Source organism: Capsaspora owczarzaki, assembly GCF_000151315.2.
Source record: "Capsaspora owczarzaki ATCC 30864 unplaced genomic scaffold supercont2.5, whole genome shotgun sequence".
Taxonomy (NCBI): Eukaryota; class Filasterea; order Ministeriida; family Capsasporidae; genus Capsaspora; species Capsaspora owczarzaki.
In genome coordinates this window covers 1,209,355-1,235,847 of record NW_011887296.1, presented here as the reverse complement: position 1 = coordinate 1,235,847, position 26,493 = coordinate 1,209,355, and the positions used below count along the sequence as shown (strand labels likewise).

At 55.4% G+C, this 26,493-nt stretch overlaps 8 protein-coding genes across 8 annotated transcripts; 4 read left to right on the top strand and 4 right to left on the bottom strand.

The window, feature by feature from the left end:
* The first annotated feature begins 166 nt into the window (after positions 1–166).
* On the top strand, positions 167–2,851 carry CAOG_03817 (endo-beta-N-acetylglucosaminidase). Its single transcript, XM_004363488.2, has one exon. It carries the CDS (start codon positions 207–209, stop codon positions 2,622–2,624), a length of 2,418 nt encoding a protein of 805 aa, XP_004363545.1. The 5' UTR covers positions 167–206; the 3' UTR covers positions 2,625–2,851.
* Positions 2,852–2,853: 2 nt separating this feature from the next.
* On the top strand, positions 2,854–4,678 carry CAOG_03816 (hypothetical protein). The gene is made up of 5 exons (XM_004363487.2): positions 2,854–3,193; positions 3,533–3,881; positions 4,025–4,133; positions 4,207–4,450; positions 4,525–4,678. Exons 1-5 carry the CDS (start codon positions 2,885–2,887, stop codon positions 4,528–4,530), a joined length of 1,017 nt encoding a protein of 338 aa, XP_004363544.2. The 5' UTR covers positions 2,854–2,884; the 3' UTR covers positions 4,531–4,678.
* Positions 4,679–5,187: 509 nt separating this feature from the next.
* CAOG_03815 (peroxisomal NADH pyrophosphatase NUDT12) lies at positions 5,188–7,615 on the top strand. The gene has a single exon (XM_004363486.2). The coding sequence runs from the start codon at positions 5,522–5,524 to the stop codon at positions 7,469–7,471; it is 1,950 nt and encodes a 649-aa protein (XP_004363543.1). The 5' UTR covers positions 5,188–5,521; the 3' UTR covers positions 7,472–7,615.
* A 12-nt stretch (positions 7,616–7,627) lies between these two features.
* Positions 7,628–13,765, bottom strand: CAOG_03814 (hypothetical protein). Its single transcript, XM_004363485.2, has 3 exons — positions 12,302–13,765; positions 12,057–12,191; positions 7,628–11,962 (listed from the first exon to the last, which is right to left on the bottom strand). Exons 1-3 carry the CDS (start codon positions 13,752–13,754, stop codon positions 7,695–7,697), a joined length of 5,856 nt encoding a protein of 1,951 aa, XP_004363542.1. The 5' UTR covers positions 13,755–13,765; the 3' UTR covers positions 7,628–7,694.
* A 97-nt stretch (positions 13,766–13,862) lies between these two features.
* On the top strand, positions 13,863–18,909 carry CAOG_03813 (Msh2 protein). The gene is made up of 23 exons (XM_004363484.2): positions 13,863–14,006; positions 14,297–14,346; positions 14,476–14,511; positions 14,590–14,677; positions 14,758–14,891; positions 14,986–15,099; positions 15,174–15,465; positions 15,591–15,649; positions 15,732–15,852; positions 15,937–16,050; positions 16,142–16,203; positions 16,314–16,511; positions 16,627–16,741; positions 16,822–16,877; positions 16,963–17,224; positions 17,318–17,381; positions 17,469–17,530; positions 17,618–17,778; positions 17,865–18,032; positions 18,099–18,190; positions 18,265–18,487; positions 18,608–18,727; positions 18,805–18,909. Exons 1-23 carry the CDS (start codon positions 13,946–13,948, stop codon positions 18,808–18,810), a joined length of 2,658 nt encoding a protein of 885 aa, XP_004363541.2. The 5' UTR covers positions 13,863–13,945; the 3' UTR covers positions 18,811–18,909.
* A 129-nt stretch (positions 18,910–19,038) lies between these two features.
* Positions 19,039–22,010, bottom strand: CAOG_03812 (hypothetical protein; the record flags this gene model as incomplete). Its single annotated transcript, XM_004363483.1, has 8 exons — positions 19,039–20,067; positions 20,146–20,232; positions 20,329–20,491; positions 20,599–20,751; positions 20,866–21,061; positions 21,156–21,350; positions 21,442–21,528; positions 21,728–22,010. 8 exons carry the CDS (start codon positions 22,008–22,010, stop codon positions 19,039–19,041), a joined length of 2,193 nt encoding a protein of 730 aa, XP_004363540.1.
* Positions 22,011–22,136: 126 nt separating this feature from the next.
* CAOG_03811 (pre-rRNA-processing protein esf-2) lies at positions 22,137–23,926 on the bottom strand. The gene is made up of 5 exons (XM_004363482.2): positions 23,278–23,926; positions 23,040–23,171; positions 22,824–22,913; positions 22,538–22,728; positions 22,137–22,439 (listed from the first exon to the last, which is right to left on the bottom strand). Exons 1-5 carry the CDS (start codon positions 23,891–23,893, stop codon positions 22,257–22,259), a joined length of 1,212 nt encoding a protein of 403 aa, XP_004363539.1. The 5' UTR covers positions 23,894–23,926; the 3' UTR covers positions 22,137–22,256.
* A 20-nt stretch (positions 23,927–23,946) lies between these two features.
* Positions 23,947–26,461, bottom strand: CAOG_03810 (phosphoribosylaminoimidazole carboxylase). Its single transcript, XM_004363481.2, has 4 exons — positions 26,265–26,461; positions 25,203–25,859; positions 24,874–25,090; positions 23,947–24,762 (listed from the first exon to the last, which is right to left on the bottom strand). The coding sequence occupies exons 1-4, from the start codon at positions 26,431–26,433 to the stop codon at positions 24,063–24,065; spliced, it is 1,743 nt and encodes a 580-aa protein (XP_004363538.1). The 5' UTR covers positions 26,434–26,461; the 3' UTR covers positions 23,947–24,062.
* Between the last annotated feature and the right edge of the window lie 32 nt (positions 26,462–26,493).

Below are 26,493 nucleotides of genomic sequence, written 5' to 3'. Positions count from 1 at the left end.
CGTCCCATTTCGAACATTTCGAACGGTAGAATTCGCAACAGCAAGTGCAAGACAAGCCACCGAAACTTGTGTCAACTCAAAGCAGCACCAATCAACAAAAAGCACAAGCGTCCTTTGGCATGTCTGAGCGAACACACACACTTTCCAACTCTCAGTCCTCCCTTCTCAGTTTAGTTTTTCGCTCCAGTTACATCCAGAAGTCGAAAATGGACTCTGCTGCCACACCGATGCTGCTTCAGCCGCCACGAATCTACCCACTAAGCACGCTTGATGAATTATTGCAATGGAAGTGCCCGCGCATGCCATGGGAAGGAGCGACTACGGACGATGAAGCCGAGTTGCGAGCACCCAATCCCAATCCCAATCCCGATCCAGCGAACGCGGCCACTCTGGCAAACCACAAGAAGGCAGACGCATGGCATCGTGCTTGGGTTTGCTATGCCGCAGAGAGCACGTGGGACGCTCCGTCGACGACTGCGGGCGACGTGGACGGATTGCGGCCAAAACGCAATGCAAGTCCACCCGCGCGCCGTTCGCTGCTGGTCTGCCACGACATGATGGGAGGATACCTCGATAGTGATGCGCTGGTCCAAGGCCAGCCACGCAGCGCTGTTCGGAACCTTAACGAGCCCAGCTACAACATGGTGCATTGGCAGACAGTCGACCAATTTGTCTACTTTTCGCACCATCTCGTCACCATTCCGCCGCCTGGCTGGACGAATGCTGCTCACAAGCATGGCGTCCAAGTCCTGGGCACGTTCATCACCGAGTGGGGCGATGGGGCAAAGCTGTGCAAGACCATGCTGGCCAATCGCGACGTGATGGTGCAGGCGGCCAACAACCTCGCTGCCATCGCCCAGTTCCATGGCTTTGATGGCTGGCTCGTCAATATCGAAAACCCCATTGCCGAGCAGGACATTCCGATGCTCGTGGACTTTGTGACCCACCTCAAGATTGCTGTAAAGCGCGTCCTTCCCAGCGCTGTCGTCATGTGGTACGATTCCGTCACCACCGACGGGCACTTGTCCTGGCAAAACGCCCTCAACCGGAACAACAAGGTGTTTTTCGATGCTGCAGATAGCATCTTTCTCAACTATGGCTGGACGCTTCGCGGTCTGCGGGAATCTTCATCCGCGGCTGCCGGCTCGAGCAACTCTTCCCCGCATGACGTATTTGTGGGCGTGGATGTCTTTGGGCGCGGCTGCCGTGGTGGAGGCGGCTTCAATGTGACAGAAGCCTTGGAGGTCATCCGGGAGCACAACCTCTCTGCTGCCGTATTCGCACCGGGCTGGGTCTATGAAAACCTCGACAAGGCGAAGCTTTGCGAGCACCAGCATCGATTCTGGGCAAGTGTGGCTGCTGCGCATGGCGAGCCACTCCGACCAATCTCGGCGCTTCCGTTTCTGAGCACCTTTGACAACGGCCACGCAGATCCCTTGGCAGTCCAAGAACCACACCACACTCACGCCGCACCTTACATGCATCTCAGTGCTCAGACCGTTCAGCCATCCTTCCTTCCGTTGGTGTTTTCTCATGGCGCCAAGGAGTCTCCCAACGTGACCAAGGCGCTTCAGCTTGCCGCGAGACAGATGGGCGAGCCTTGGGGAGTAGACGCAAGTGAATGGCTCGCGAGTGTTGCGCATCCAGATGTGCTTCAATCTGCCTTTCAGAGCTGCAGGCCATTTGATGGTATCTCGGGCGGTCTTCAAATCTGTGGCACGTTGCATGCAGCTCGTATTGAACGGCCAGCGACAGGCACGGAAACGCTGGACGTTCACTTCTTCTTGCGCGATCATTCGCGCACACTCCGCCTGTTCAAGACTGACTTCAACATGGAGCTTGAATTGACTGTTGGCGTCGCCATCGCGGGAACCTTGGAGCAGCTCGACGTCTACCTCCAGCTCTTGACCGACTCCAGCGTGCAAAGCCGGTATCTTGATCTCTCGCGCCACTTGGTGCTCAATGGCCTAGAGGTGCCTGCCGGTGAAACAGTTCAGCTCACGCCCAACTCTGCCATCACGCAGCCGCGCAAGTCCGCACAGCGGCCAGGTGGCTGGACGTTGCTCGAGTTTGAGCTGGGCGGTGATACGATCGGGCGTGTCTGCGAAATGCGCCTTGTTGTGACCCCACGTTTCAGTCAGCCGTCAGCGTCAGAGGCGTCATCATCACTCGCCGCTGTGGAACCAATCCACTTTCAACTTGGCATGGTCAACGTCGCTCCAAAAGCCTACCTCTCGCAGGAGAATGCAGCGTTTGGCCTCGCGCCCGTCCAGCCCGGCGCGTTCCATTCTTGGAATGTATCCCTCGCCAGTCCCCTTCGGGCGACCTCCGATGCGCTTGGCTTTGATGTCCAGTGGCAGCCTTCGGCATGGCTCCTTCAGCGCACTGCATCCACGCCGCAGCAGCTCGCGCAACTCGTCCACGCCTTTGAAGTGGAAGCTTCATTCTTTGTTCCCGGCCAGCCCCCATCAAGCTCGGTCACTCTCGGCCGGGCGTACGCCTGGAAGTTCCGTGTTTCGAATCTGGCCATTCCCCGCGGCACGACTCAAGTGCGTGTTACCGTCCGAGGCATATCTCGCGTCCTTTCTGAAGCTGGTGCCGGCCATCTCATCATCCTCGTTTAAGTCGGGATCCAGCCATTTTTTGGAGGAGAATGATTCGATCTTGCCATTGTACAGTTACGTTCGAGTTCATAAGAACGCCCAAAGCAACAAAGAGCAGGCAGGGGCATTTGCAGTGGCTCACATCGTGTCGAGTTCATCATCTTCCAGTTCAATCGTTGCTATTGCATTGCGTGCTTATTCCAATAGTTATTTATTTTATTTTATTTTGTTTTCTCCCACAATCCAGTCCATTCAAAAAATCCACACGACCACCAACATCCATGAGTGAAGCAGCAGCAGCAGCCCCAGCAGACAGCGTCAGTTCCAAACTGTCCATGTCGCTGGACGACATTATCGCCAGCCGCCCCAAGGATCGCAAGAAGCCCGCCTCGTCCGACGCCGCTCCCGCTGCGGCCGGCACCAGCACCAGCACTAGCAACGGAGGCGGCCGTCGCAGTGGTCCCCGCAGCAGCAACAGCAGCAGCAGCACTGGTGGCGATCGTCGCGCGCCGTCCCGCGATGGCGGTCCCATCCGAGGCGATCGCGCATCCGCCCGTGGCCGCCGTCGCCAGCCATTCCCTGCCCATCGTGTGAGTGCCTTATGGAGGCGGGGGCGGGGGGGTGTTTGTGGAACGGAGGGAGGCAGGGGGAGGCGGGAAAGTTCTGCCGATAGAGAAATAGCAGAGCGGTTTGTTTGGACTGCAGCTGGGTTTGCTTACGATCGTGCTAACCAACGCGTCTATGATTGGGTATCAAAACCGTTGCTTACTCTTTTGTATGGGTTTTTTTTTGTGTTTTTTTTTTTTTTTTTTTGTTTTTGTTCTTGTTTTTTGCTTTGTCTCAACTCTGCGCTGCTGGATCGCCCCTTGCGCTTTGGACCCTCTTTGCCTACGCACTGTTTGCTCTCACGATCTTGTCCCTGGGATTAGCAACGCGACGAGTTCGAGGACGACGAGGACGACGAAGACAACTTCCAGGCGGACGACTCTGGACCGTTCGCAGCCGCCGCGTTCATCCAGGCGCCCGTTGCGATTGGATCGGGTGTGCATGGACGTCTGTCTGCCGCAGGATCCTCGTCGGAGGTCTCGCTCGTGGTCGGCAACCTCGCTGCCAACATTAACAAGAACGACATGTCCGAGCTCTTTGCCAACAACAACCCGACCAGCGTCAACATCTTCTCTGCACCCGGCTCAGACACTGTCATTGCCCACGTCGTCTTCAGCTCGCTGGCTGCTGCCAAGGCTGCCCGTGACAAGTTCCACGGCCTTCAGCTTGACAGTATGGATGAAGGGATTTTTTTTTTGATTTTTTTCGTTTTTGTTTCGTTTGTCTCGGCTGGGTCATTGTGCGCCTTCATGCTCACTTTTTGCCCTTCTTCTTTCTTCTTGTTCTTCTTGCTCTTCTTGTTCTTGTCTGAACAGACCGCGTCATGGTGATTGGTTTGATCACATCGTCGGCTTCGTCCGCACCGGCCGTGCCTCAACAGCAGCAGCACTCTGGCTTTGCCCAGCCAACCATCATCCCTGTGCAGTACGTTCTCGTCGAATGATGCTGCGCGTGTGTGTAGATGGCACTTTACCAACACTGCTTTGTCCATTTGCAGAGCCTTGGAGCAACTCTACCAGGGCTACCAGCAGCACGCCCCGACATACTCTGGCGAGCGTCGCCACAACGATCGCTCGAGCAGCCGCGGCGACCGCGATGATCGTCGTGGCGGCGATCGAGGTGCTCGTGGTCGTCAAGACCGTGGTGCCCGCCCAGAGCGCCCTGCCCGTCAAGAGCGTGCTCCGCGTGAGGCGCCTGCCAGCAGCGAGACCCTCGACTCGCAGCTCGACAGCTACTTTGCTGTACGTAGAAAGTTAACAGAGGCTGTTGTACACACTTTTTCAAGGACTCACTCTTTGTTTGTGCGGTTGTTCAGAACTGAGGTTGAGGAAGATTTGAGATCAAAGCGCAGCACGCTTCTCTTTCGCCTGGTTTGTGCGAGTCGTCCCCTAAGTTGATTGGTTTTGGTAGTGGAATTGCTTTTTCTCCGTCTTTTGTGCTTTTATTCCAAAATGCAACATAACATGCAACGTTTTTTGGTTTGAAAATGTCTTGGCTTTTGTTTCGGTCGTGTTTCGGCCGTGTTTCGGTCGTGTCTCTTGGTTTCTCGACTTGCTGTTGTCTTTTGCAAGAACCAACTTGCATTGCCATATCTCCCTTTCTGAGCTGTTCTGAGCTACAAAACGCTCTTCGGTTGATTTTTTCAGTCTTTGCGCTCCTTTCTCTTTAGTTGATCTGATCTGACCTGATCTGATCCCACAAACATGCCTACCGCATCTTCCGGCGTCTTTCAATCTGAATTCTGAATTCTGAATTCTGAATCGTCATCCACCACACCCTCTTTGTTTCTTTTCTCAGTTTTTTTTTTTTTTTTTTTCCTTTTTCAAATTTTCAAAACCACGGCTATTTCTTCTTCTTCTGCCGCCCTCACTGCTGCTGCTGCTGTTGCTGCTGCCTCTGCCTTCCGCATCTCAGCATCCACTGCACTCGTCCTCTCCTCCTCGTCCTCCTCCTCCTCGTCCTCTCTCTTCTCATCCTCATCCTCAGCAGCAGCAGCAGCAGCAGCAGCAGCAGCGGCGGTCGCTCCCACTCGTGGTCCCGCCTTCTTCTTAACTCTTCCACCTCCGACCAGCGACTCTGTGCTGCTGCGGCCTTCCAACAACCACCGCTACCGCTGCTTCTCATCGTCATCACTGCCACGCTCAGCCACCCTGCTGCAGCTGCGCTCCACTCTGGCAGCAGCATCCAACAACAGCAACAGCATTAGCAAGCAACTGCAACCCGCTGCTGCTGCTCCGACCGCCGCCGCGTTCTCATCCACTTGCTCACCCACTTGCTCATCCTCGACGCTTGCCCAGTGGAAACCCGCAGGAATGCTCGCTCTCGAACGCCAGCTGCTCGCTGCGGCATCGACGGGCGACGTCGTGACTGTGCGCCGCTTGGTCGAGATGGGATTGTCATCATCCGCTTCCCGCCTCGCACTCGACGCGCCAGACTCGCGCGCATGGACGCCGCTCATGCTGGCCTGCCGCGGGGGTCATGTCGAGGTCGTCGACGCTCTGCTGGCCTCCCGACGCGTCAACCCCGCGCTCACAAACGACTCGGGCATGACCGCACGGACCATTGCCGCGTTTTGGGGCCATGTGGACGTAGACAAGCTGTTTGACAAGTACGGCCATCACCATGCCACTCCATCTGCATCTACGACGAGTGCTGCCACTACGAATACTAACACTACTGCTGCCACAACCACGACGACAAGCTCAAGCACCTCAAGCACCTCAAGCGTTCCGCCCGCTTACCTCCCTTTGGCCGAGCACCTTCGCATCACTGCTCCCTCGACGCCTTGCTTTTTTGGCGCAAGCGACATCGACCGGTGCCACTTGCAACGATCCGACGCTGCTTGGCTGGACGAGGCGCTCCAACACTCGGCCACCCGCTTCCTCGCGTTCAGTGAAATGCGTCCGTTGCTCAAACTCCCGACCGCGAACGTTGACGACGAAGCTGCAGTGCAAAAGGGCATGCGCATCGCTTGGCTCACCCATGACGAAGTGAGCTCCTATCTCGCTCGTGGCGCGACTTGGATTCTGCTTGGCGCAAAACCGCTCGAAGTCGCCGCAAAGAATCTGCCAACTGCCTCATCGGACGACGTGCTCCTTCCCGCGTCTGCAGCAGCCGGTGCTTCCCCTGCCAGCGACGTGCTTGCCGCCGTAGAGGCCTCCTCCTCCTCCTCCTCCTCAACAGTCGATCAGTCCCCCCTTGTGACCATTGCTGCCTTGACCTCACCGTCCACTGCCGGAGCAGCTTCCGCGTCTCGCCCCGCTTCACCAAGTACTCAAACGGTGCCCAAGAAGCGCAAGCCCGTCTTTTCTACATCAGTCAAGCGCGTGCTATTTGCCATTGACGTCTCCTCCATCCAGGCAACCACCACCACCACCACAACCACCACCGGCAACGGCAGTCGACCAGCCTCACGTCCGTCCTCGCAGCCGCCGAGCCCCGGTCCGGGGTCGAGCGCGGCCACCACGCCTCTGGCGTCCGCGGGTGCTGCTCGACCACTCGCTGCCACTGCTGCTGCGCCTCTGCGCAACCTCGAGACGCCCTTGGTGCAAGAGTTCCAGCGAATGCGGCCTGCCTCGTTCTTGTTGTCGCCTGGTGATGCAGCACTTGTCGGTCAGGCTGCGGCAGTCATCGACTGGCATGCTCGCCACAAGTTCTGCGCCGCATGCGGCAGCGCCACTCAGCCAGCGGAGGCCGGGTACAAGCGCAAGTGCAGCAACGTGGAGTGTCTGTCGCAATCGGGCGTTCACAACTTTGCCTACCCTCGCGTCGACCCTGTTGTGATTATGCTCGTTCTCAGCCCCGATCGCAAAAAGGTCTTGCTCGGACGCCAAAAAAGCTTCCCGCCAACGGTCTATTCGTGTTTGTCCGGCTTTATGGAGGTTGGCGAGACCATCGAAACGGCTGTCCGCCGCGAGATTTACGAGGAAGCCGGCATTCTGGTGGGCGATGTCACCTACTACACCAGCCAACCCTTCCCCTTCCCATCGTCCTTGATGATTGGCTGCTTTGCGCAAGCCCTGTCCACCGACATTCAACTGCACGACAAGGAGCTCGAGTCCTGCCAATGGGTGACGCGCGAGCAGCTCCTTGATGCACTCAGCAAGTCAACAGACACCATGCCCACGCCCGCCCAGCGATCGTCCTCTGCCCCTCGCTCCCGCACCAACAGCGCCAGCGCCAACTTCCGGCTACCCCCTCCGTTCGCCATTGCCTATCAATTGGCCAAGGCCTGGGCACACTCGACCCAAGCCCATTTGTAGAAGAGCTGCTTGGTTTTTGGTATTGTGTCGTTCAGTTGTGTCGTTTCCTCTTTTTTTTCGTTTTCTTTTTCTTTTTCCTTTTGTTTCGTGTTTACGATTGGTCGGCAAAGCTGCTTCCAAAGTAAAAGCTGCATTTACTCCAAATTCAAAGTAAAATTGGTTGTAATTGGTTTGGTTGTATTTTTTTGTGATCATCGATCGAAACCAATGCTCCGAAAGAAACTCATAACGTGGTGGACGGAAGCGAATCGTAGGCTCGAGTCGTGGTGCTCCCGCTCGCAGCATCAGAGCCGAGTGGCGACAGGGATGCGCGTTGACGGCTTTCGTACTCGGCCATCTTGAGCATTGCCGACGCCAACTCGGTGCGGAGCAACCGCGCCGTCTGACGTTCACAGTCCAGGTCCTCGAGCACGTCCTGAAGGGACATCGAGGACGATGGTTGCTGGGACGTGGGTGCTTGTGATGCACCTTTGCGCATCCGTTGGAACAGGCCAGACGCGGCAGAGGCTGAATGGACCAGCTCTGGTGGATTGGCGGGAGGTAACGCAGCACTGGCACCAGCACTGGCACTCACATGAAGCGGATTCTGAATCGGGGCGTTGAACGACGTCGTCGTTTGCCGCGAGGAGTTCGGATGGGCGGCGGACCTGAGGAGTAATGGCGGCTTCAGGTCTAACGAGACTGGATGCAGGACTCCTGGCTTCTCGGGGCCGACAATGAGCATGCTGGATGACTGACTGCGCGAGCGCGTCGCATTGTTGGACGAATTGGACGTGGTTGTAGGAGTAGGAGTGGTGGTGGTGGTCGTGGTGGCCGTGGCGGAGTGCGTCTGCTCCTCACGCGGTGGCACTGCCGAAGCATCAAACTCGACACTTCCTGAGGCCCCAACCTGAGAGAGTCGGAACGACATCATGCGCCGACGCTGCACCTGAATGCCGTGAGACAGCATTTCTGAAGCGCGAGCGGGTCGCGACGGCAGCTCGTACGAGGCGGAAAACTCTGAGCTCTCTACCATGGACAATCCGGCGAGGGCAATAATCAAAGCCAGGCGCAACTCGGGATTGCACAGGAAGGCAGTAGGATGATACAACGCCAAGTAAGGATCCGCCTCAGCCATCGCCCTGTCCACCTGCTGCGCTAAAATTCTGCGCTCGAGGCAATAGCGAACCCAGGCCCGGCCTCGCGCAAAACCCGATCGAAGCTCTTTGAGTTGGACGATGGGCTCCAAGTCTACCGCCTGCTCGGACAGTTGCAGTAGCTGCCAGAAACTGGACTTGCCGAGGGACATTTTCAAGCCGTGGGCCCAAATCCGCTCCAAGGTCAGGCAGAGAAGTGTCACCAGCGTTTCTTGGTTGTGTCTGGTAGAATCTCGCAGCTGGACGGTGGAGTCTGCCTGGGACGATGACGCGGCTCCGCCGGGCTGGCGTTGGCTTGGGTTTCTAGTTGCGGCAGAGCTCTCGGCGCCATTGAGACCATTCGTCTCGGCTAGACCAGTCACATCCGCGTTGGCAACTTGGCCATCGTAGGATAGGCTGCGTCGGTGCAGCTTCTTCTCAAATAACGTGGTACTCAGGCCGAGCTGCTTGGCAGAACCATTATTCGGATTTTGTCCCAAGCCCAGCCTTCTTGATGATGTCTTTGCTGCCGTGCTCGATGAGGAAGAAGATTGTGAGCGTGCTGCGGCGCGTTCAAACTTTGCGGCGACCTCGGGGAAGGAGCTGGTTGCGTGCAGCTTGATGAGGCGATGAACAATCGCATTCACGGCCGCAAGCATCTCGGCACAGTACTTGTCATTGCTTGAAAGAACACTTTGCTGGCTGCTGCTATCGGGCAGCTGCTGGTAGGAACCCCTCCCTCGGAAGGAGTCTGCAATCAATCGATTGGCAGCAGCGCCACGAGCCGCTGTTGGGGTCGACGCGTCCACGCTGGTAATCGGCATGGTGGACGGTGACACAAAGCGCAGTGTCTCACTGGAGGCGGTGATAGACATCCCGGATCGACTGGCCACCTGAGGCGTGGTCAGGCCAAAGGACAGGCTGGCCGTCGCCTCGCCCTCGTCCATCTCTGCTCCATTGGCAAAGCCACCAGCGTCGAGTGCGGCGGGAGCCGACGATGCAAACACAGACACGGGCTCGAAGCCCTCCTCGTCCAGCAAGCGGCTCCGATCCTGCAAGGTGCGTCGCGGAGTCGCACGCACCGCAAATGCTGCTGCAGCCATGTTGTCCATTGCCACATTTGGAGTCGTGACGGCGATGTGGGGGTGCTGCGAAAGAGCGTCTGCATCGCTGCCGTCAGAGAGCAGAGTGTCGGCATGCTGCTCCACACCAAGGGCTGTTCCAGGGCCAAACGCTTCGGGCGGAGCGACAACAGCCGCAGCGGCTTGCGAGGCGGGTCCAGTTCGCGCGTCCATCGGACCAGAAGCGGACACACTCGTGGTCTGGGTGGACAAGAGCGGAAAGTGGCCTTTGGCGAGAGAGCGCGGGTGATTGGCAAACATGGCTGGCCGAGGCTCCGGCGCACGAAAGCCGTCTTTGCGACGACCAGAAGTAAACAGCAAGGCGGTCAGATTGTGGTCGTCGGTCGAGAGAAATCCGCTGCTTGCATCGCCACCCATAGAAGCCGTTGTAGGAGTACCAGCAGCGTTGCCACCACCACCACCACTCGCCGAGGACATGAACTGATTTTGGATGGATCCAGCGCTGGCACTGCTGCCAAAGGCAGAAAGCAACCCTCGGATGTGAATCTGATCCAGCGAGTCGCCGTCAAGACTAGGCGCCAGGAGGGGCGGTGGGCGAGTCCGCCCGACAATGGCAGTCGGTGGTGGCATCACCTGGCTGGCAGTGGCGACAGGCAACGGCTGTTGCGTGGGCGCCACCAAGTAGCGGAAGCGATAGCTCGACTTGCGCAGGCACAAATCAAAGAACTGGAGCTCGGGGCTGACTCGGCGATCGTCAATGAACGCATGGAAGGCCTGGGTGGAAAGCAAGTGCACCAAAAAGGAGCGGTCGCTGCTGGGCTTGTCGGCGACAAACCCAGCCGTGTCAAAATTGGTCAGCCAGCCGTCGTCTGTGCGAGCTGTTGCTGTCGTGGCCAAGCGCAGCATAATCTTGCGCGTGACGGAGGCGAGGGACGTGCCACCAGGTGTTTCAGAACCGTCTCCGCCCATCGACAATTGCAATGAACTGACGCTGCCACCTCCAATGCTGGGTCGACGTGTGCGTTTCCGCATGAAAGCCGCGATGGTCGAGCCACCCCGAGACTCGCCGCCCAGAATTGGCTCGGGATACAACTCTGTCGAGGCAGACATGCGGGTCAGCTCGTCCGAAGCGGTGCCCTCCAAGGCAGGGGGGTCGTTGCCAGGAGGAGGAGGATTCAAAAAGGACGAAATCATGTGCGTCAAGCTCCCAACACGAGTGCGAGATTGATCCGAGTTGTTCTGCTGTTGCTGTTGTTGATGCTGCTGCAGCTGCAATTGCTGCAGGGCGAGCCGCGACTCTGCCTCACGCAATGCAATGTCTTGATCGACACTGGAAACGCTAAAGTGACTTGGGACGCTCATGTGAGCCGAAAAGCTATGTCGTCGCCGTCGCAAGCCAGCCGGTGGCAACTGCAAATCTTGGCGGGTGCCTGGCATCGATGATGATGGATCTTGGCTTCGATCTCTTTCAGAGGAATCCTTCAATCCAGCGCCCGCCGCGTCTGTCTTATCATCCGCCCGGCCATGGACCACTGCTTCGCTGTCCACCACAAAGTCCTCGTAGCCGTCAAGCACGCCGGCGAAAAACTCAACAAAGGCCATGCGAATAACCATGGTGAGTTGTCGCTCATGGGCGTCCAGAAACGCAGCAGAGTTTTGCGCCTCCGCAGCACTGTCGCCAGAATGGGTGGCCAGACGCTCTGCTTCGACAGAGTTGAGGTGAGTGGCAAGCGTCGAATAGAGCTTTGAGTAGAGCGTCTCGTAATGAGTCAAGGGCAGCCGCGGCACGGGCTCGTCCGTCACCGGAACAATCACCGTTCCTGCGTCCAAGTCAACCCAGACCACTTGCTCGACCTCCTCCGGCGCCAGGCCGGCTTCCTCGACACTGAACGAGCGAAAGACCTTCTTTTTCTGGACCTGGCGATCAGTGTGTGCATCATCGTCGTGCATCAGGTTCAAGTTGCCGGCAGAGTCACGCCGTGGCGGAGACGTTGACGCCGACCGGGGCAGGGCCTCTGCCGATGCGTTCGCCCGGTCGCTCTCGTAGCTGTCGGACAAATTAGACGCCTCGGGCGCAACGCACGCCATTCCAACGACATAGGGCACTGGCGACTGCAAAAAGTGCCGGAGTTCAAGTGGAAGAATCGGAATAAAGATGTGCTGCCAGTGCAATGGATACAAGAGCGACTCTGCCGCCAGCACGCATGGCGACAAGAGCTCCAAGTCGCGCGATTTGAGGACGATGCGCTGTTCCGCCAGCAGGCACCGAAACAGCACGAGGACGTTATCAAGACCTGCAAGCGATGAGAAGAGTGTGCAAGGAACAGTGGGGAGTGTGAGCTGGCAGTGTGAGCTGGCAGTGAGGCGGAGTGGTCGTCGGACTCTTACCAAGACACTTGAACAACGGCATGAAGGAAAAGTCAAACAAAGGAAGCTCGTCCGTCGCTGGTCGTGTCACAAAGATGCTTTCCCGGCACTTGAACTCGACAATCTGGTTGGGTCGGGGAAGCGGGACTTCCTCCACTACTCAAAGATAAAAAAAAATCGGGAATTTTGCGAGTCGAGAGAAAGTGAGTCGATCCAGACGAATGCCCTGAATATCATGCCCACGTCCCTCATACATTCAAACTCACCAAGGTTGTGCACAAAGCATTCGAGGGGAATGTCCGTCTCCACTTCTACAAAGCTCGAATGGAGCTGGGTGAGATACTCGCGGAAGGCCGTAAAGGCCGGGTAGACGGAGGTGATGCACAAGACTTTTGGTGCAAACAATGGGGTGGACTCGTCACCAACTAGGAAGGGCAGAATGCTTGGAGGGACTGCCGCGCCATCAAAGTGCTCAATCTTGTAAATGTCACTGAGCATGCGGAGCGCAATCCGGACGTTCGGCGAAGTGACGCGCTCGTGGAAGAGCAGATTGGCGCCGTACAGCCGCGTTCCGTCCGACAAGGTCATTACGAACGTGTAAAAGACGGGCTTTCCTTGAGAACGTGAAAAGCGAATGCCGTTCGGCAGGCAGAACAACCCGAGCATCTCTGGATCAATGCAGTCGACCTCCTCCTGCGAGGATGCTGGATGCGCTTGCAGTCGATCTGCAGGGTTTTCAGACACTAGCGATGCGGTACTATCGAGCCGACGCGGTTGCGCCCGCCAATGCGGCCGACTCGCGGGATTGACTTGATCTTGATCTTGATCATCGTCGAAGTCTTGATCATCATCGTCGAAGCCTTGATCGTCATCGTCGTCGTCGTCGTCGTCGTCATCCGAGTCGGTTGACGTTGCAGAGCTTGACTGGTCTTGCAGGGACATGGAGAAGGAGGAGGACGGATGGATCGCGTCCGAGTCATCGCTCCGACGACCCGCGCGACGCCATTCGAGCGCCTGCAGCTCAGCGTCCAGAACGCTCGCATCCACGCCGATCGGGATGCCCCTGTAGCTCGGCTGCTGCAACGCAACGCCGCCCATTCCAGAGGCATTCGTGGCCGTCATGGTGGTCGTGGTCGCAGTAGCAGCAGCAGCAGTAGCCGTCGCAGACTGATGACGGTGATGACGACGCAGTCTCCGCCTTCGCCGCCTTCGCCGCGCTAGGATGGACGAGGTGACGCTCGACGCATCGTCATCCATTGCATTGGTGCTATTCTGTGACGACGCAGCAGCAGCAGCAGCATCAGCAGCAGCGTCGATGCGATGAATGTCCCGCTGGCCGTACGACGAGAGCACTGCGCCCTTGAATGCGAGGCAGAGCGGTGGCAATGCTGAGGACGACGAAGCCCACCCAGACGCAGATCCGACTCCGACGCCATGTTTGGGTGTTGCTGTTGCTGTTGCTGTTGCTGTTGCTGTGGTGAAGGTGGGGTCGGAGTGGGGCACGGGCGTCGCGGCGCTCACTGGCTGGATTGGCAATGGAAGCAGCTCGTTCGCGTCATCGAGTCCGAGCACGGCGAACTGGCGGACGAGCGGCGCCATGGGACCCAGCAAGCGATGCGTTGGGTCTGCGTTGGTATGATGCATGCCGGCGTGTGGGGCGGACGGCGTGGCAATGTTGTTGTTGGTCCCATGCGGATGCGAATGAGTGCGCGCTGGCATTACTGTGCAATACAAATACAAGACTGGAGAGTGAACCTTGTACAATGCGGATGAATGATTGAAAATGACATGTCTGAGCAATCTGAGCTCTTTAGTCTCAGTCCCAGTCTTCCTTTTAGTCACGAGCCGTTGTTTTTCTTTGTGTTTGGCTTTGGCTGCTTCTTCCTCAAACCACTCGTTATCTCTAAACAATGGACGAAGACGATGAACCCCAAGGCAGCGGCGGCAACCAGCAGTCGCAGATCGAGCTTGGTAAAGCGGAAAGCTTTTGGGGGGGGGCTTTTTTGCGCTTTTTCCAGTGCACAACCCCGCCGTCACTCCACTCTGCAGCTAGCTGTCGATATCATGTCGCTTGACCTCTTGGCTTCATTTGTTGCTCAAAGAGGCGGGGGCGAACGGAGCGTGCGTTGTTTGGCTATCGGGAGCGAACGAACGAAACAAAAAAAAACCCGGGAAAGTTTCGATTTTGGCGGGAAAAACCGATACTCACTCTGGTGTGCTGCCACACTGCCTTCATCTGCTCTGCCATCTCCTCCTCACAGACAACCGCACCGAGCAAGGCTTCCTGAGCTTCTACCGTGGGCTGCCTGAGGCACGTTGTCGCTGCTGCATGTCGTTCTGCCAGTGCTGTGGCTTTTCGCGCCAAACTTGCGTGCATTTCACTCATCTCTGTCCATGTCTCTGTCGTTTCCTTTTTGTTTGCATTTGTGTCCATGAGCAGAAGTCGGCAACAACTGTTCGCATCTTTGATCGACAGGTGAGTCTCCATCCGTGGCGCTCGCTGAAAAGGCCAGTTCATCGTTTTCTCACCTTCCCTCTTCTTCTTCTGCTTTAGGACTACTATTCGGTGCATGGCGACGATGCAGTGCTCGTTGCCAAGGAATTTTACCATACGCTTGCTGTGATTAAGCACATTGGAACAGGTACGCACGGCTCCTGATTTTTGCCAAAGAACAAGTCAGTCTCAATCATCACTCACAAACTGTGTCACTGTCACTTGTAGTGCCCTATGTCACAATGTCGCAGCTCATGTTCGAGACCATTCTCCGAGAGCTGCTCCTGTTGCGCCAGAATCGAGTCGAGGTTTATGCGCGTGAAGGCGGCAAAAACAGCAACGCGTGGGTCTTGTCGCGTCGAGTATGTGTTTTCTCTGATTGGATTTGGACATGTTGTGTGTGAGAGCATTTAAGTCTGTTGCTAATGTTGTTGTTGGTGCTTTCTTGCTTTGCAGGGCTCGCCTGGCAATCTGCAGCAATTCGAGGACATGTTGTTCACGGGCAATTCGGAAATGTCGACGTCTGCTGTTGTGATGGCCATCAAGCTGGGTGTTGATGATGGAAACAGGGTATGAATGCACACGGAGGAGATGGTTGCTCCTGAATGTCAACGCTCACTGGTCTCCACCAACCCGTTTTGTAGATGGTCGGCGTCTCGTTTGCCGACGCCACGCAACGCACAATCAGCGTCTGCCAATTTGCAGACAACGACCAGTTCTCCAACTTGGAGGCGCTCACCGTGCAAATTAGCGCCAAAGAGTGTCTGTTCACCTCGGAGGCCGGGTCTGCCGATTGCGCGCGTGTCCGCGTCGTGCTCGAGCGAGGCGGGATTCTCGTCACCGACCGCAAGCGTGCCGACTTTGCCTCGAAAGATCTGGTGCAGGATTTGAATCGCTTGCTGCGTCTTCCCGAGTCGACATCTGCTGCCTCTCTCCGTAAGTCGCGTCCAACCGGCTCATCGTGTTGGCTTTTTTTTTTGTTTTGTTTTTGCTTTGCGTTTTCCATGCTGTAGCTAACTCTTCCTCTTGTGTCATCGACTGCTTCTTTCTGCTGTGCTCAGCTGAAATGGATTTGGTGTACGGAATGGCCTCTACCGCAGCCCTCGTCAAGTACTTGGAGGTATGCAATATTTGAGTTTGGGCTTGCACTTTATTGGTTGGGTCCACTGGTTTAACGCTTGTGTCTCGTACTCCACGACCAGCTCTTGTCGGATGCGTCAAACTTTGGTCAATTCCGCATCAAGCCATTTGATCTCGGCCAGTACATGCGCTTGGATGCCGCCGCTGTGCGTGCGCTCAACCTTGTGGCCTCGCCGTTGGATGGTAAGGAAACGAATAGATTTGCAGTGTGTTTGCATGTTTGAAAGCAAGCCGCTTCTCTCAACCTCTTGCATTCTGCCTCTTCAGGAGGAAACAAGACAATGAATCTCACTGGATTGCTGAACAAGTGCAAGACTGCTCAAGGCCAGCGTTTGCTCGCGCAGTGGGTCAAGCAGCCATTGACAAACCTTGCCCAGATTGGTAAGCACGGACTTTGTCACATTTCATTGCTGGACTTGAATTGCAGTACCTAACAGTCGCGTGTCAACTCTTTTTTCCATCGCTATGACAGAGGAACGCCTGAACATTGTTGAGCTGCTCGCTGAAAATAGCGATCTTCGCGTTGCCCTTCAGGTTTGGCCTTTTGTTTTGTTTGGTCTTTTGTTGTTTTGTGCTTGGCTTGAATGGTGCTTTGAGGAGCTGATTGTGTGTGTCTTTGATTGGATGGTATTCATTTTTGCTAGGAGGATCACTTGCGACGCATGCCAGACTTGCATCGCATCTCGAAGCGCTTCCAGCGAGGAAAAGCCACATTGCAGGACTGTGTTCGATTGTATCAAGTCTGCGTGCGGCTTCCGGCACTTCGCACTGCTCTTGAGGGCTACGTCAATCATGCGCAGTACGGCGCAATTGTCAGCGAGCGTTTCGTCAACAGCCTCGGGGTAGGTTCTGCAACCCTTTGTGCAATTTTGTTTTCCACGGATGATTGTCAATGTCCAAGTTACTCGGCACTCATTCTTTGTCCTGTCGTGTTGAACAACCCCCCCCCCATCTCAGGAAATTATCGCCGACTGTGCAAAGTTGGAAGAACTGGTCGAAACCACCATCGACCTGGAACGCACTGAGCAACACGAGTTTGTCATCAAGCCGACCTTTGACGAGCGTCTTGCAGGTGAGTGTTGAGGAGTGGAAGGGGGCTGAATGATCGCAACTGACTCGTCCTAACTGGTCGCGCCGTTTCTTGTTTTACAGCGCTGCGTGCTCAATCGGACGAAATTGGCTCGCAAATCCACCAGCAACTCAATATTGTGAGTAAAGTTTTTTGTCATTTTCAAAGGCGCGTTTGCCCATTTAACACCTGAAAATGCTCACTCACTTTGTCGTCCTTGGTAGGCTGCGCGTGATCTGAGCCTCGAACCCAACAAGGTGCTCAAGCTCGAAAACAATGCACAGTTTGGCTACTTTTTCCGAGTGTCCCGCGCTCAGGAGGCAGCGCTGCGCACTTCCAAAAAGTACACCACTATCGACACCAAAAAGGATGGAGTGCGCTTTGTGAGCCCCAAGCTCCGCGCGCTGAACGATGAGTTTGCGCAACTCAAGAAGGATTACGACGACATCCAGTCGACGTTGGCGACCGAAGTGATCAAAGTTGCAGGTAAAACCTTGAGATTCGGCTGAGCTATGCAAGCCCAAAAAGGAGCGAAAGGGGAGGGTGCTGTTCTCACTTTTGCGTTTTTGGTTTTGGCAGGCGGATATTGCGAACCTTTGGAATTGCTCAATGCACTTGTGGCTGAACTCGATGTGTTTGCGAGGTAAAGACGCTGGATGCTCCCCCCGCTGTTTGTAACGAGGTACACGCTGTGTCTCATTGCACACTGTCTTGTCTTCATTTGCATCAGCTTTGCCCATATTTCCGTGTCCGCACCAACGCCCTACGTTCGTCCTGTCGTCTCAGCCAAAGGTGAGTCGTTTCGGTGTGTCTTTTTGATGAACTTGTCCGCTTGATAGACTGGAGGTTTCACGGCCATTGTGATGTGATTGAGTGCAGGTGAAGGAAACATCCGACTCTTTGGAGCCCGCCATCCTTGCTTGGAAGTGCAGGACGATGTGGCCTTCATTGCGAACGATGTCGCGCTCGTTCGCGGCAAGTCTGAGCTTCAGATTATCACTGGGCCCAACATGGGTGGCAAATCCACTTACATTCGTCAAGTATGCGTCTTTTTGTTGGGTTCCGTAGACAGGAGGCGAGGCGGTCTTGATGCTGACTTTGGTTGCTTTTTTCAATGGCTGTTCAGGTTGGCGTTGTTGTGCTGCTCGCCCAAATTGGTTGCTTTGTTCCGTGCGCATCGGCCGAAGTCTGCATTGTGGATTCTATTCTTGCACGTGTCGGCGCTGGCGACAGCCAGCTGAAGGGCGTCTCGACGTTCATGGCCGAGATGCTTGAAACGGCGTCGATCTTGAAGGTATGGAACGTTGCTACTCGTCGTGAAGCACTATCAAATCTCACGTCGTGCGTGTTGCTTGTCCAGTCTGCGTCGAAAGACTCGCTCATTATCATTGACGAGCTGGGTCGTGGCACGTCTACGTATGATGGCTTTGGTCTGGCTTGGGCTATTTCCGAGTAAGCATTGCCAAAATGTTTCGCATCTCCTCATTTGCTGGGCGATGCAATTTTTAACAAGTTGCTGGTCGCAGACATATTGCCACCAAGATCCATGGGTTTTGCTTATTCGCGACCCATTTCCACGAGCTGACTGCGCTGGCCGATACTGTCCCAACCGTGTCCAATCTACATGTGTCCGCCCTGACCGATAACGGCACGCTGACTCTCTTGTATCGAGTTCGACCGGGCGTGTGCGATCAGAGCTTTGGCATCCATGTTGCTCAAATGGCTGACTTCCCCACCAAAGTGGTTGAGGTGAGGTTTTTTTTTTTTTTTTGGTGCCTTATCCAGCTTGTAGGTTTTTGTTGCGAAAGTTACTGATGCGACTTTCAAACCTTCGTCATCATCGGCGTCGTCATCGGCTGGGGGTGTTAGATGGCCAAGAGGAAAGCGCTCGAGTTGGAAGATTTCCAAGGCCACGATCATGGCGATGATTCAGCCAACGTTGGTGGCGATGCGAAGCGCATGCGCATGATGGATGACACTGCCATTGCTGTAAGGAAGGCTGTTTGAGGAAAACCATTTGCTTTCATGTTGCTTCTGTGAAGACTGATTGTTTCAATTCCAATCAGACATGATGGATTGACGCTTCGAAGTGAGCACGCGGAAAACAATGCCATTCTCGAGCCTGTTTGATGAATACTCTTTGTCATTTTTCCAAAAATAAAGGATTGTTGCTTCGTTGAAGGCCATTGGGGGGAAAAAGTACAAATTAAAACTTCTTAACTTGAACATAAATAAGGCACTACAAATAGGCTGGACAATGAACTAACTTGAATGTAACTAACTTGAATGTGAGTAAGGCGTTAAGCTGGAGGCTGCTGCTGCTGCGTGGTAGCCGGTGCAGGCTCGGATTGGGACTTGCGAAAGTAGGTCGCAATGTCTTGGTCTCCGCTCGCACGAGCTGCAGCCCCGAGTTGGGCAGAGTCCTGTCTGCGGGAGGTGGAAAGCTTGCGTTTTGCACCGACTCCTGCTGATGGCGACGCGGAACGCCGTCGTGCAGACAAGGGCGACGATGGGGAAGACGAGTATCTTCGCAATGCTATTGGACTGGCTGCTGCTCTCGATGCCGGTGATGCGGCTGGACTTGCCGTGCTCAGAGCAGCAGCAGACTCTGTCGACAGAGTGTCAGCGATCGGAGGCAAAACAGCTCCACTTCCATCTCCAGCGGGCAGAGACGGTGCCGTCAGCGAACGACGGCTGGAAAAGAGCTTTCGTTGCGTGCGCAGCCGCCCGTTCGGAAGCAATAGATCCCCGCTGGGCTCTTGGAGTGGAGAAGGTGCGCCATCAGATCGTGGCGCGTCCGAGAGCATTCCTGGTGAGGTCAAGACGGACATGTAGTCGTCAAAGTCTGCGCGAAGCGGATTTTCACTGCCGCTATCGTCCTCGTCCGAAGACGTCCAAGACGAGTGCATGGAGATGTGGCTGGTGACAGTCGCTGTGCGAGCGAAGCGTTCTGGGGAGGAAGAAGCCGGCGGTAAACTGGACGCGGGGTTGGCAGCCCACTCTTGAGCGAGAAGCTCCGAACTGAGGGCCTCGGAAGCCAGACCACTCGGCTCAGAAGATGAAAAGGCCGCGGTCGACTCTTGCACCATCGCTGACAAAGGAGATGCGGATGGCACGAAAGCTGGCGATCCCGCGGGCGACAAGGACGCCGATAAATCCCACTCTTCCATTGGACTCGCTCGCAAGTCGTCTTCGGATAGAACTGCAGTTGCCAAATCCCGGGAAACTAGGAATTGTCGGGAAGTGTCGATACCTTCGACAGTAGCCTCTGCTCGATGCCGGTCCAAATGCCAGAATCGAACCATGCCAGGGACCGACCCCGTCGCAATCTGCTCCCGACACCATTCAACAGCTAGCTATTAGAACAGAATTTACACCGATGACAAAAATTGGTCAAGACCGCGTACCGTTGACTCGAGATTATTGGCCCAGGCTGCGCAAAAGGTGGTAGAATTGGTTTGCAGCACCCAAGGTTGTCGGTCTGGAGCATCAACCTGCAGATCATAGAGTGCGTAAATCAGAAAATGAGTTTGCTCAAACCTTGTCCGTTTAGACTCTCCCCTCTTTGCAATTGAAGGGCATCGCCTTACACGCCAAATGTACGCGTTGCCTTCGTGCGAGCCTGAAAGAATGTGTTGGCCGTCGGGACTAAACTTGGCATTCACAAAATACGACGTGGATATTTTGCGCAGCGACTGAGCGCAGTACTGCACGGCTGGTTGGTCCGGATGCGACGGCAAAAAGGTCGAAATTCTGTCCGCAGAATAAAAGGAAGCAAAACGCAGCGCACAAAGCGAACAAACGATTGTTAGAAACAACATTGGAGAGAAAGTTTTCGACGGCTCATGCATGTCGCTCACCTGCCATCAGAGCTGCGAGCAAGGACTCGCGTGCCACTTGCATCGATATCAAGGCTGGTGATGCCCTGGCCAGTTGGCACAATCGTTGCCACTGGAATCGGATGGCCTTTGAATGCACTGTAGGCTTTTCGGGCGTCCCAAATGCGCACCGAGCTGCCAAATCAAACAATGGTGAATGAGTGATGAGTGCGATTGAGTTGCCGTGCCAACAACAACTCGAAATCATCCGGCTTTTGCTGTGAAAGGAGAAAAATTCAACCAACTCACCCGTCGCATCCAGCGGACAAGATTGTTCTCGCGTCAAACAGCATCATTGCTGCAGTTGTTCCAGACTTGCGCTTGGAGTCGGGGCTCCAGTGTGCTGGACAAATCTGATTGGTTGGCGGCCGAGAATCACCCACAGGTCGCATGCGCACATCCCACATCATGACAGCACCATCACGAGAGCTGGAGAGAAACACGCCTACCGTTGTTGGAAGCAAGGGGGAGAGTGCTCGCTCGTCAGTAACGCAACACAACAGTCCTGACATGCATGAGCAGATCGAGCAACGACGTACTGGAGCTGTTGGGAACGAATCTTGCCGTCTTGACCGTCAGCGCATGACCCCGAAACAAATTGTAGTTGAGCCTTTCGAGGTCCCATAGCCTGATGGTATGGTCGGCAGATGCCGTGAGTAGCCCGTCGCCATGTTCGTTCCAGGAAATGTCGCTGATGACTTCCGTGTGTGCGCTCCAGAAAGCCCGTCCATTCTCTGTGTCAGTGGAAATGACCATTAGTTCACAACCATCCTATACTGTTCTGATTTGGTTTGGTTCATAGGAGGTCGTCGTCGAGCAGCTCACCCCAATCACTTGTCTGCGTTTGGTTGGATTTGATCAACGAGACCCAGCCGGCCTCGTCAGCCACTGCAAGCGTTCCAGACTTGGATCCTGTTCAAGAAAGCAATTCTGTGAGCATCAGATTGGGCAAGATTGGTCGATTGGGCGAGGAAACGAAGCCGGGTGATGACAAGAAAGCATCATGAAAATTTTGGCGGGAAAACCCAGTCGACAAAAATTTGGCGGGAAAAGTTACGCTGTCCAACCCGTTCTGATCGTGTGCAGAGGAGGGCGTCGTCTGTGCACTTACCAGGGCCAAAGTTGCACTCCATGGGGGCAAAAGCTCGCTCGAGTGTATCGTTGAGCGGAATGGCGTGCTCTGCCACGTCCGAGACGTACCAAGCGGGCAGAGATCGAGGCGCGAGCACCGAGGCGAGGAATCCTGCCTGCTGTAGCCCGACGCCAGCCTGCCCGCGCGACGACGACGACCGCGATGGATGTAGCAGTCCGAGCTCTCGAAGGGCGAGGCGTCGTGGCAGTCCGAGCGTTGGAGCGATCGTCGTCGGAAACGACGAGCTGAACGCGGCTTGCATAGGACAGTGATTTATGTGATGTTGACGACTGGGCTCGTGAAGATTTACAATGAAGCGTCCTAGATTGAGCAATAAGCCGTTTGCATTCTGAAGAATGGGGTTTTTTGTCGGGAAATCTATGCCAGGACAAGACGCCAGCTGATCGTGGCTTGGTTGGAGTTTGTTCAATTTACTGCCAGGTCTGGGGGTAGGTCTGGGGGTGATAGCGCTGTATTTTGCTCAAGCCATCAACAGAAAAAGCTCAGACTATCGCTTAGTAGTAGCCGGTGAGGCGGATTTGCCATTGGAAAAGACACGAGCAAGAACAGAATGATCCATTGCGCGGGTGCGCTCTTCGGGCTCTGGCACTGCTTGCTTTTGCCTGAATGTGCGGACGATCGGAGCAGCGGCCAGATGAGCTTGAATATCGTCTGCTTCCGAGCGAGATTTCTGAAATACACAAACAGTGGCAAGTGAGCATCTAAGATGTTCTATGATTCAAGCAACGCCAATCAACAAAACCAAGCGGGAAAAAAAAAACCTTGTACCTTGCTTGTGTGCACGGCAGAAGGTGCGTCATCTTCTCCATCATCAGCTTGACGCTTCTTGGCAAACTTGCGGCTCTCGACCTCGCGAATCTTTTTGGATTTGTCGACATTCTCCATGAAAAAGTTGTTTTCGCGTTTCGACTGGGCGAGTTCCGTGCGGAGGCGTTGGTCTCGTACTGCGTTCTCGTACGCTGGGTGCAACCAACACAAAAACAATGAACAAGAGACAACAGTCAGGAACTAGGAGAAACACGAATCGCCAAAAACACCATGTTAGACAGCTCACCGATTTGTTCCGTCAAATGGTGCCACTTGAACTTGGGCAGGTACTTGAGCAGCCACAAATCGTCATGATAGAAGGATGACTTTTTGCCGCCTATCCGTCCGTCAACACCGGAAACACGATCAGAATGCAGCAATTTCCACACTCGCTTTTTCGTTCGTTCGTACGGACTTGCCCTCGCACTTCACCAAAACAAAGCACAGCAGCCTGCTGACATACCAATCATAGTGCCATTGAGCGAGGCAGCAACAGACTTGGCGACACCCTTGTCGGCAAACTCAATCCAACCTTCGGAAAAGTTCTTCTTTTTGTTGCCGCCTTTCTTGATACGGCGCTTTCTCGCCTCGGGATCTGCGGTTGAGTGATGCAAGAATTGAGCGTCGTCACACAGTGCCCCCACAGCTGTAGTTGCTCGAAAACAAATTCGGATACAAACGACATTCGACATGGATCTCACCTTCTGGCTGCAGAAAGACGCGCCCGATAGCTCCATAAATTTGCAGCAAGTGGCGGATCTTGTCTGGCTTCATATGCGGCGGCACCCTGCTCAAGTACAGGACGCCCGACTTTGCGACCTTCTCGTTGAACGATTCGACCGAAGTGGCTTCAATCACTGGTCGCTTCTTGTCGTGCTTCTTTCCGCTGACTTCCGCGAGCTCCTCCTCGCCATCGCCATCGCCGTCGCCATCCTGATCATGATCATTGTCGTCGTCTTCTTGGTCTTGGTCGTCTTGGTCATCCTCGGCTTGGTCATCATCCTCCACGTGTGACAGCTCGTCCTCGTCCTCGTCCTCAAACTGGTCGTCCTCATCGTCGTCCTCGAACTCGTCTTCGTCAATGTCGTCGTCGTCGTCGTCGTCATTGTCAGAGCCGGTCGACTTGCTGGCAGTGATGGTCGGACTGCGCCCTTTGCCTTGCTGTACTGGCTGCTTCACCATGAGATTTTGCTTTGGCTTTGGTGAGCTCGCGGATCCATGACCGCGCTCTTCGGCAAGCATCTGGCTCAGCTTGGCAAACCGAGAGTCAACCTCAGCGACAGCCGGCGAAGCCGCTCCATTCGATCGCTTTGGCATGGTGATGAAAAAAGGTGTGGGCGAAAAAATTCTAAGACTGGGCCATCCAAAAACATGAACACGGTGCTTTATCAAAAAAGATTCATGATTCAATGATAATCCAGTATCAACGCTCTGATTGAAATCGTATGGTACTCATGCTGCAAAATCATCAAAACCTCTCAAGCTTTTAGTGGCCAGCGGCAGTGTACGAGGACCAACCGACTTGCTCAAGCTTGTCCACCTTGCCGAGGACTTCGCGCTCCATAGACTCTTGGTACTGAATCATCTTTTCGAGCAATGAAGGCGCTTGGACGGAGAGAATGCGGACGGCGAGCAGTGCGGCGTTCGTCGAGTTGCCAATCGCGACGGTGGCCACTGGGACACCGCGGGGCATCTGGACGATGCTGTACAGGGAGTCTTGACCATCGAGGTAGCTGAGGGGCACGGGCACGCCAATCACGGGCAAAGGGGTGATGGCAGCAACCATGCCTGGCAAATGCGCAGCACCGCCTGCAGCCGCAATGATGACCTTGATACCACGGGTGTGTGCCGTTTTGGCAAAGTCCATCATTCGCTGCGGAGTGCGGTGCGCCGAGACAATGGTCAGCTCGAACGGCACGCCAAACTGCGTCAAAATCTGGGCCGCTGCCGTCATGGTCTTCAAGTCAGAGTCAGAGCCCATAATCACGCTCACGACTGGGGCAAGTTTGAAGGTGGATTCGAGCACGGGCGAGTCTGCAAACGACGGGCCGAGCGCGCGCAATGCGGCCTGGACGTCGGGCATGAACGGGCCAGTGATGGTCACATGCCCAACCTTGCGCCCGTTGCGGACGCCCTCCTTTCCATACCAATGAATGCTAGTAGACGACGGCAGTGAGAGCGACGAGCTGCAGTTCATTTTCAACGAAAAAATTCAGAGTGAGGGGAAGCAAACAACACCTTTCACCGTCAAACAAACACGGCAATCAATTCAAACCCAATCCAGACTCTCGTCATACCTGCACAATGCCCAAGTGTTATCAAAGTCCTGGTCGGAAGAACCAGAGCCAAGCACATTCACCATGACCGATGCACCGACGCGCATCGCAGGCGAGCCAAGTGGCAGTCCCATCACGGCGCGAATGTGTTGCTCAAACTGAGAAGTGTGGCAAGCTTCGATTGTGTAGTGGCCCGAGTTGTGAGGGCGTGGGGCAATTTCGTTGAGTAGAACGGTTCCTGCAAGAACGCGAATCAACAATAAATAAATAAATACAAAACGTGAGTCGTTGATCAACATCTAACGCAGGCTGCTGGGTCTTTGCTCAACACGCATCTCCAAAGTACTCACCGTCAGCAAGCAGAAACAGCTCGACGCCAAAGATACCAGCACCGTCGAAGGTGGCGATCGCAGCTTCGGCAACGGCGGCGGCACGCGCAAGAATCTCGCCCGAGATTTGGGCGGGCGCAACAACCGTGTGGCAAATGCTGTTGCGTTGGAACGTCTCGACAGCGGGGTACGAGACGACCTTGCCGTCGAGCCCGCGAGCCACCATAACGGCAAGCTCGCGCGTGAATGGGACCCACTTTTCGGCATAGAGGCCGCCAGCAGCAGCGCCGGACAGCGAGGCGATGGCTGCATCAATGTCCTGCTCTGACTTGACGACAGCGTTGCCACGACCGTCGTACGCCAGGCACTTTGCCTTGAGCATGAGCGGGTATCCGAAACGGGCAGCGGCGTCCATGACACCCTGGCGGCCGCCCGCGACGACCTCGGCAAACTCGCCGAGCGCAATGCCGCGCGCATGCAAGTGCTGCTTCTGGACGAACTTGTTCTGGATGATTCGGATGGTCGCTGGCGATGGCTGGATGGAGCACTTGGCCGCCGACGCCTCGAGTGCGTCCACGTTAACGTGCTCAATCTCGACCGTCAGCACGTCGCACTCTGCAGCGAGCTCGGCGATGCACTCTGCGTTCTTAAAGTCGCCGACGATCTGCTTGTCCGCAGCTACAAAAACAAACAAGGTCGCAGTCGTGTTGTTGGTCCAAAAAGTGAGTGGCAAGATGGATTGAATGGCAAATGGCACTACGAGTGGGGATGGATTGAATGGATTGAATGGATGGATGCGAACTGGAGAGCACAGCCCCCAGCGAGAGAGCCGTTTCCAATGACCCAGTCCCCCAGTTCCCCCCCCCTCTCTCTATATATATCTCTCTATCTCTCTCTCTATCTAACTCTCAGTCTATCTGCATTTGCATCATGGACGAAGCCCGTCGGGTGCTGCTGCTGCTGCGGTGGTGTGGGGTCGAATCGAAAAATCCCTTCCCCCCACGAGTTGCCACCTGGCAATGGCCGACGACTCTGTGGATGGATGAATGGATGGATGGATGGATGGATGGGACCGGGCCTCACCTTGTCCAGCTGGGCTGTTGGGAGTGGGATCCAGAACAACAATGCGGACGCCCAGGCGGTGAGCGGCGTCGGCCATCATGCGACCGAGCTGCCCGCCGCCGAGGACGCCCAATGTGCGCTGAAGCACGCTCTGACGGCTGGCGGAAATCACTGACGGCGATGTGGACATTTGTTGCTGTTGAGAATATGAAAAAAAAAAAAATTAAAGAGTGAAAAGCAAGTTGCAAGT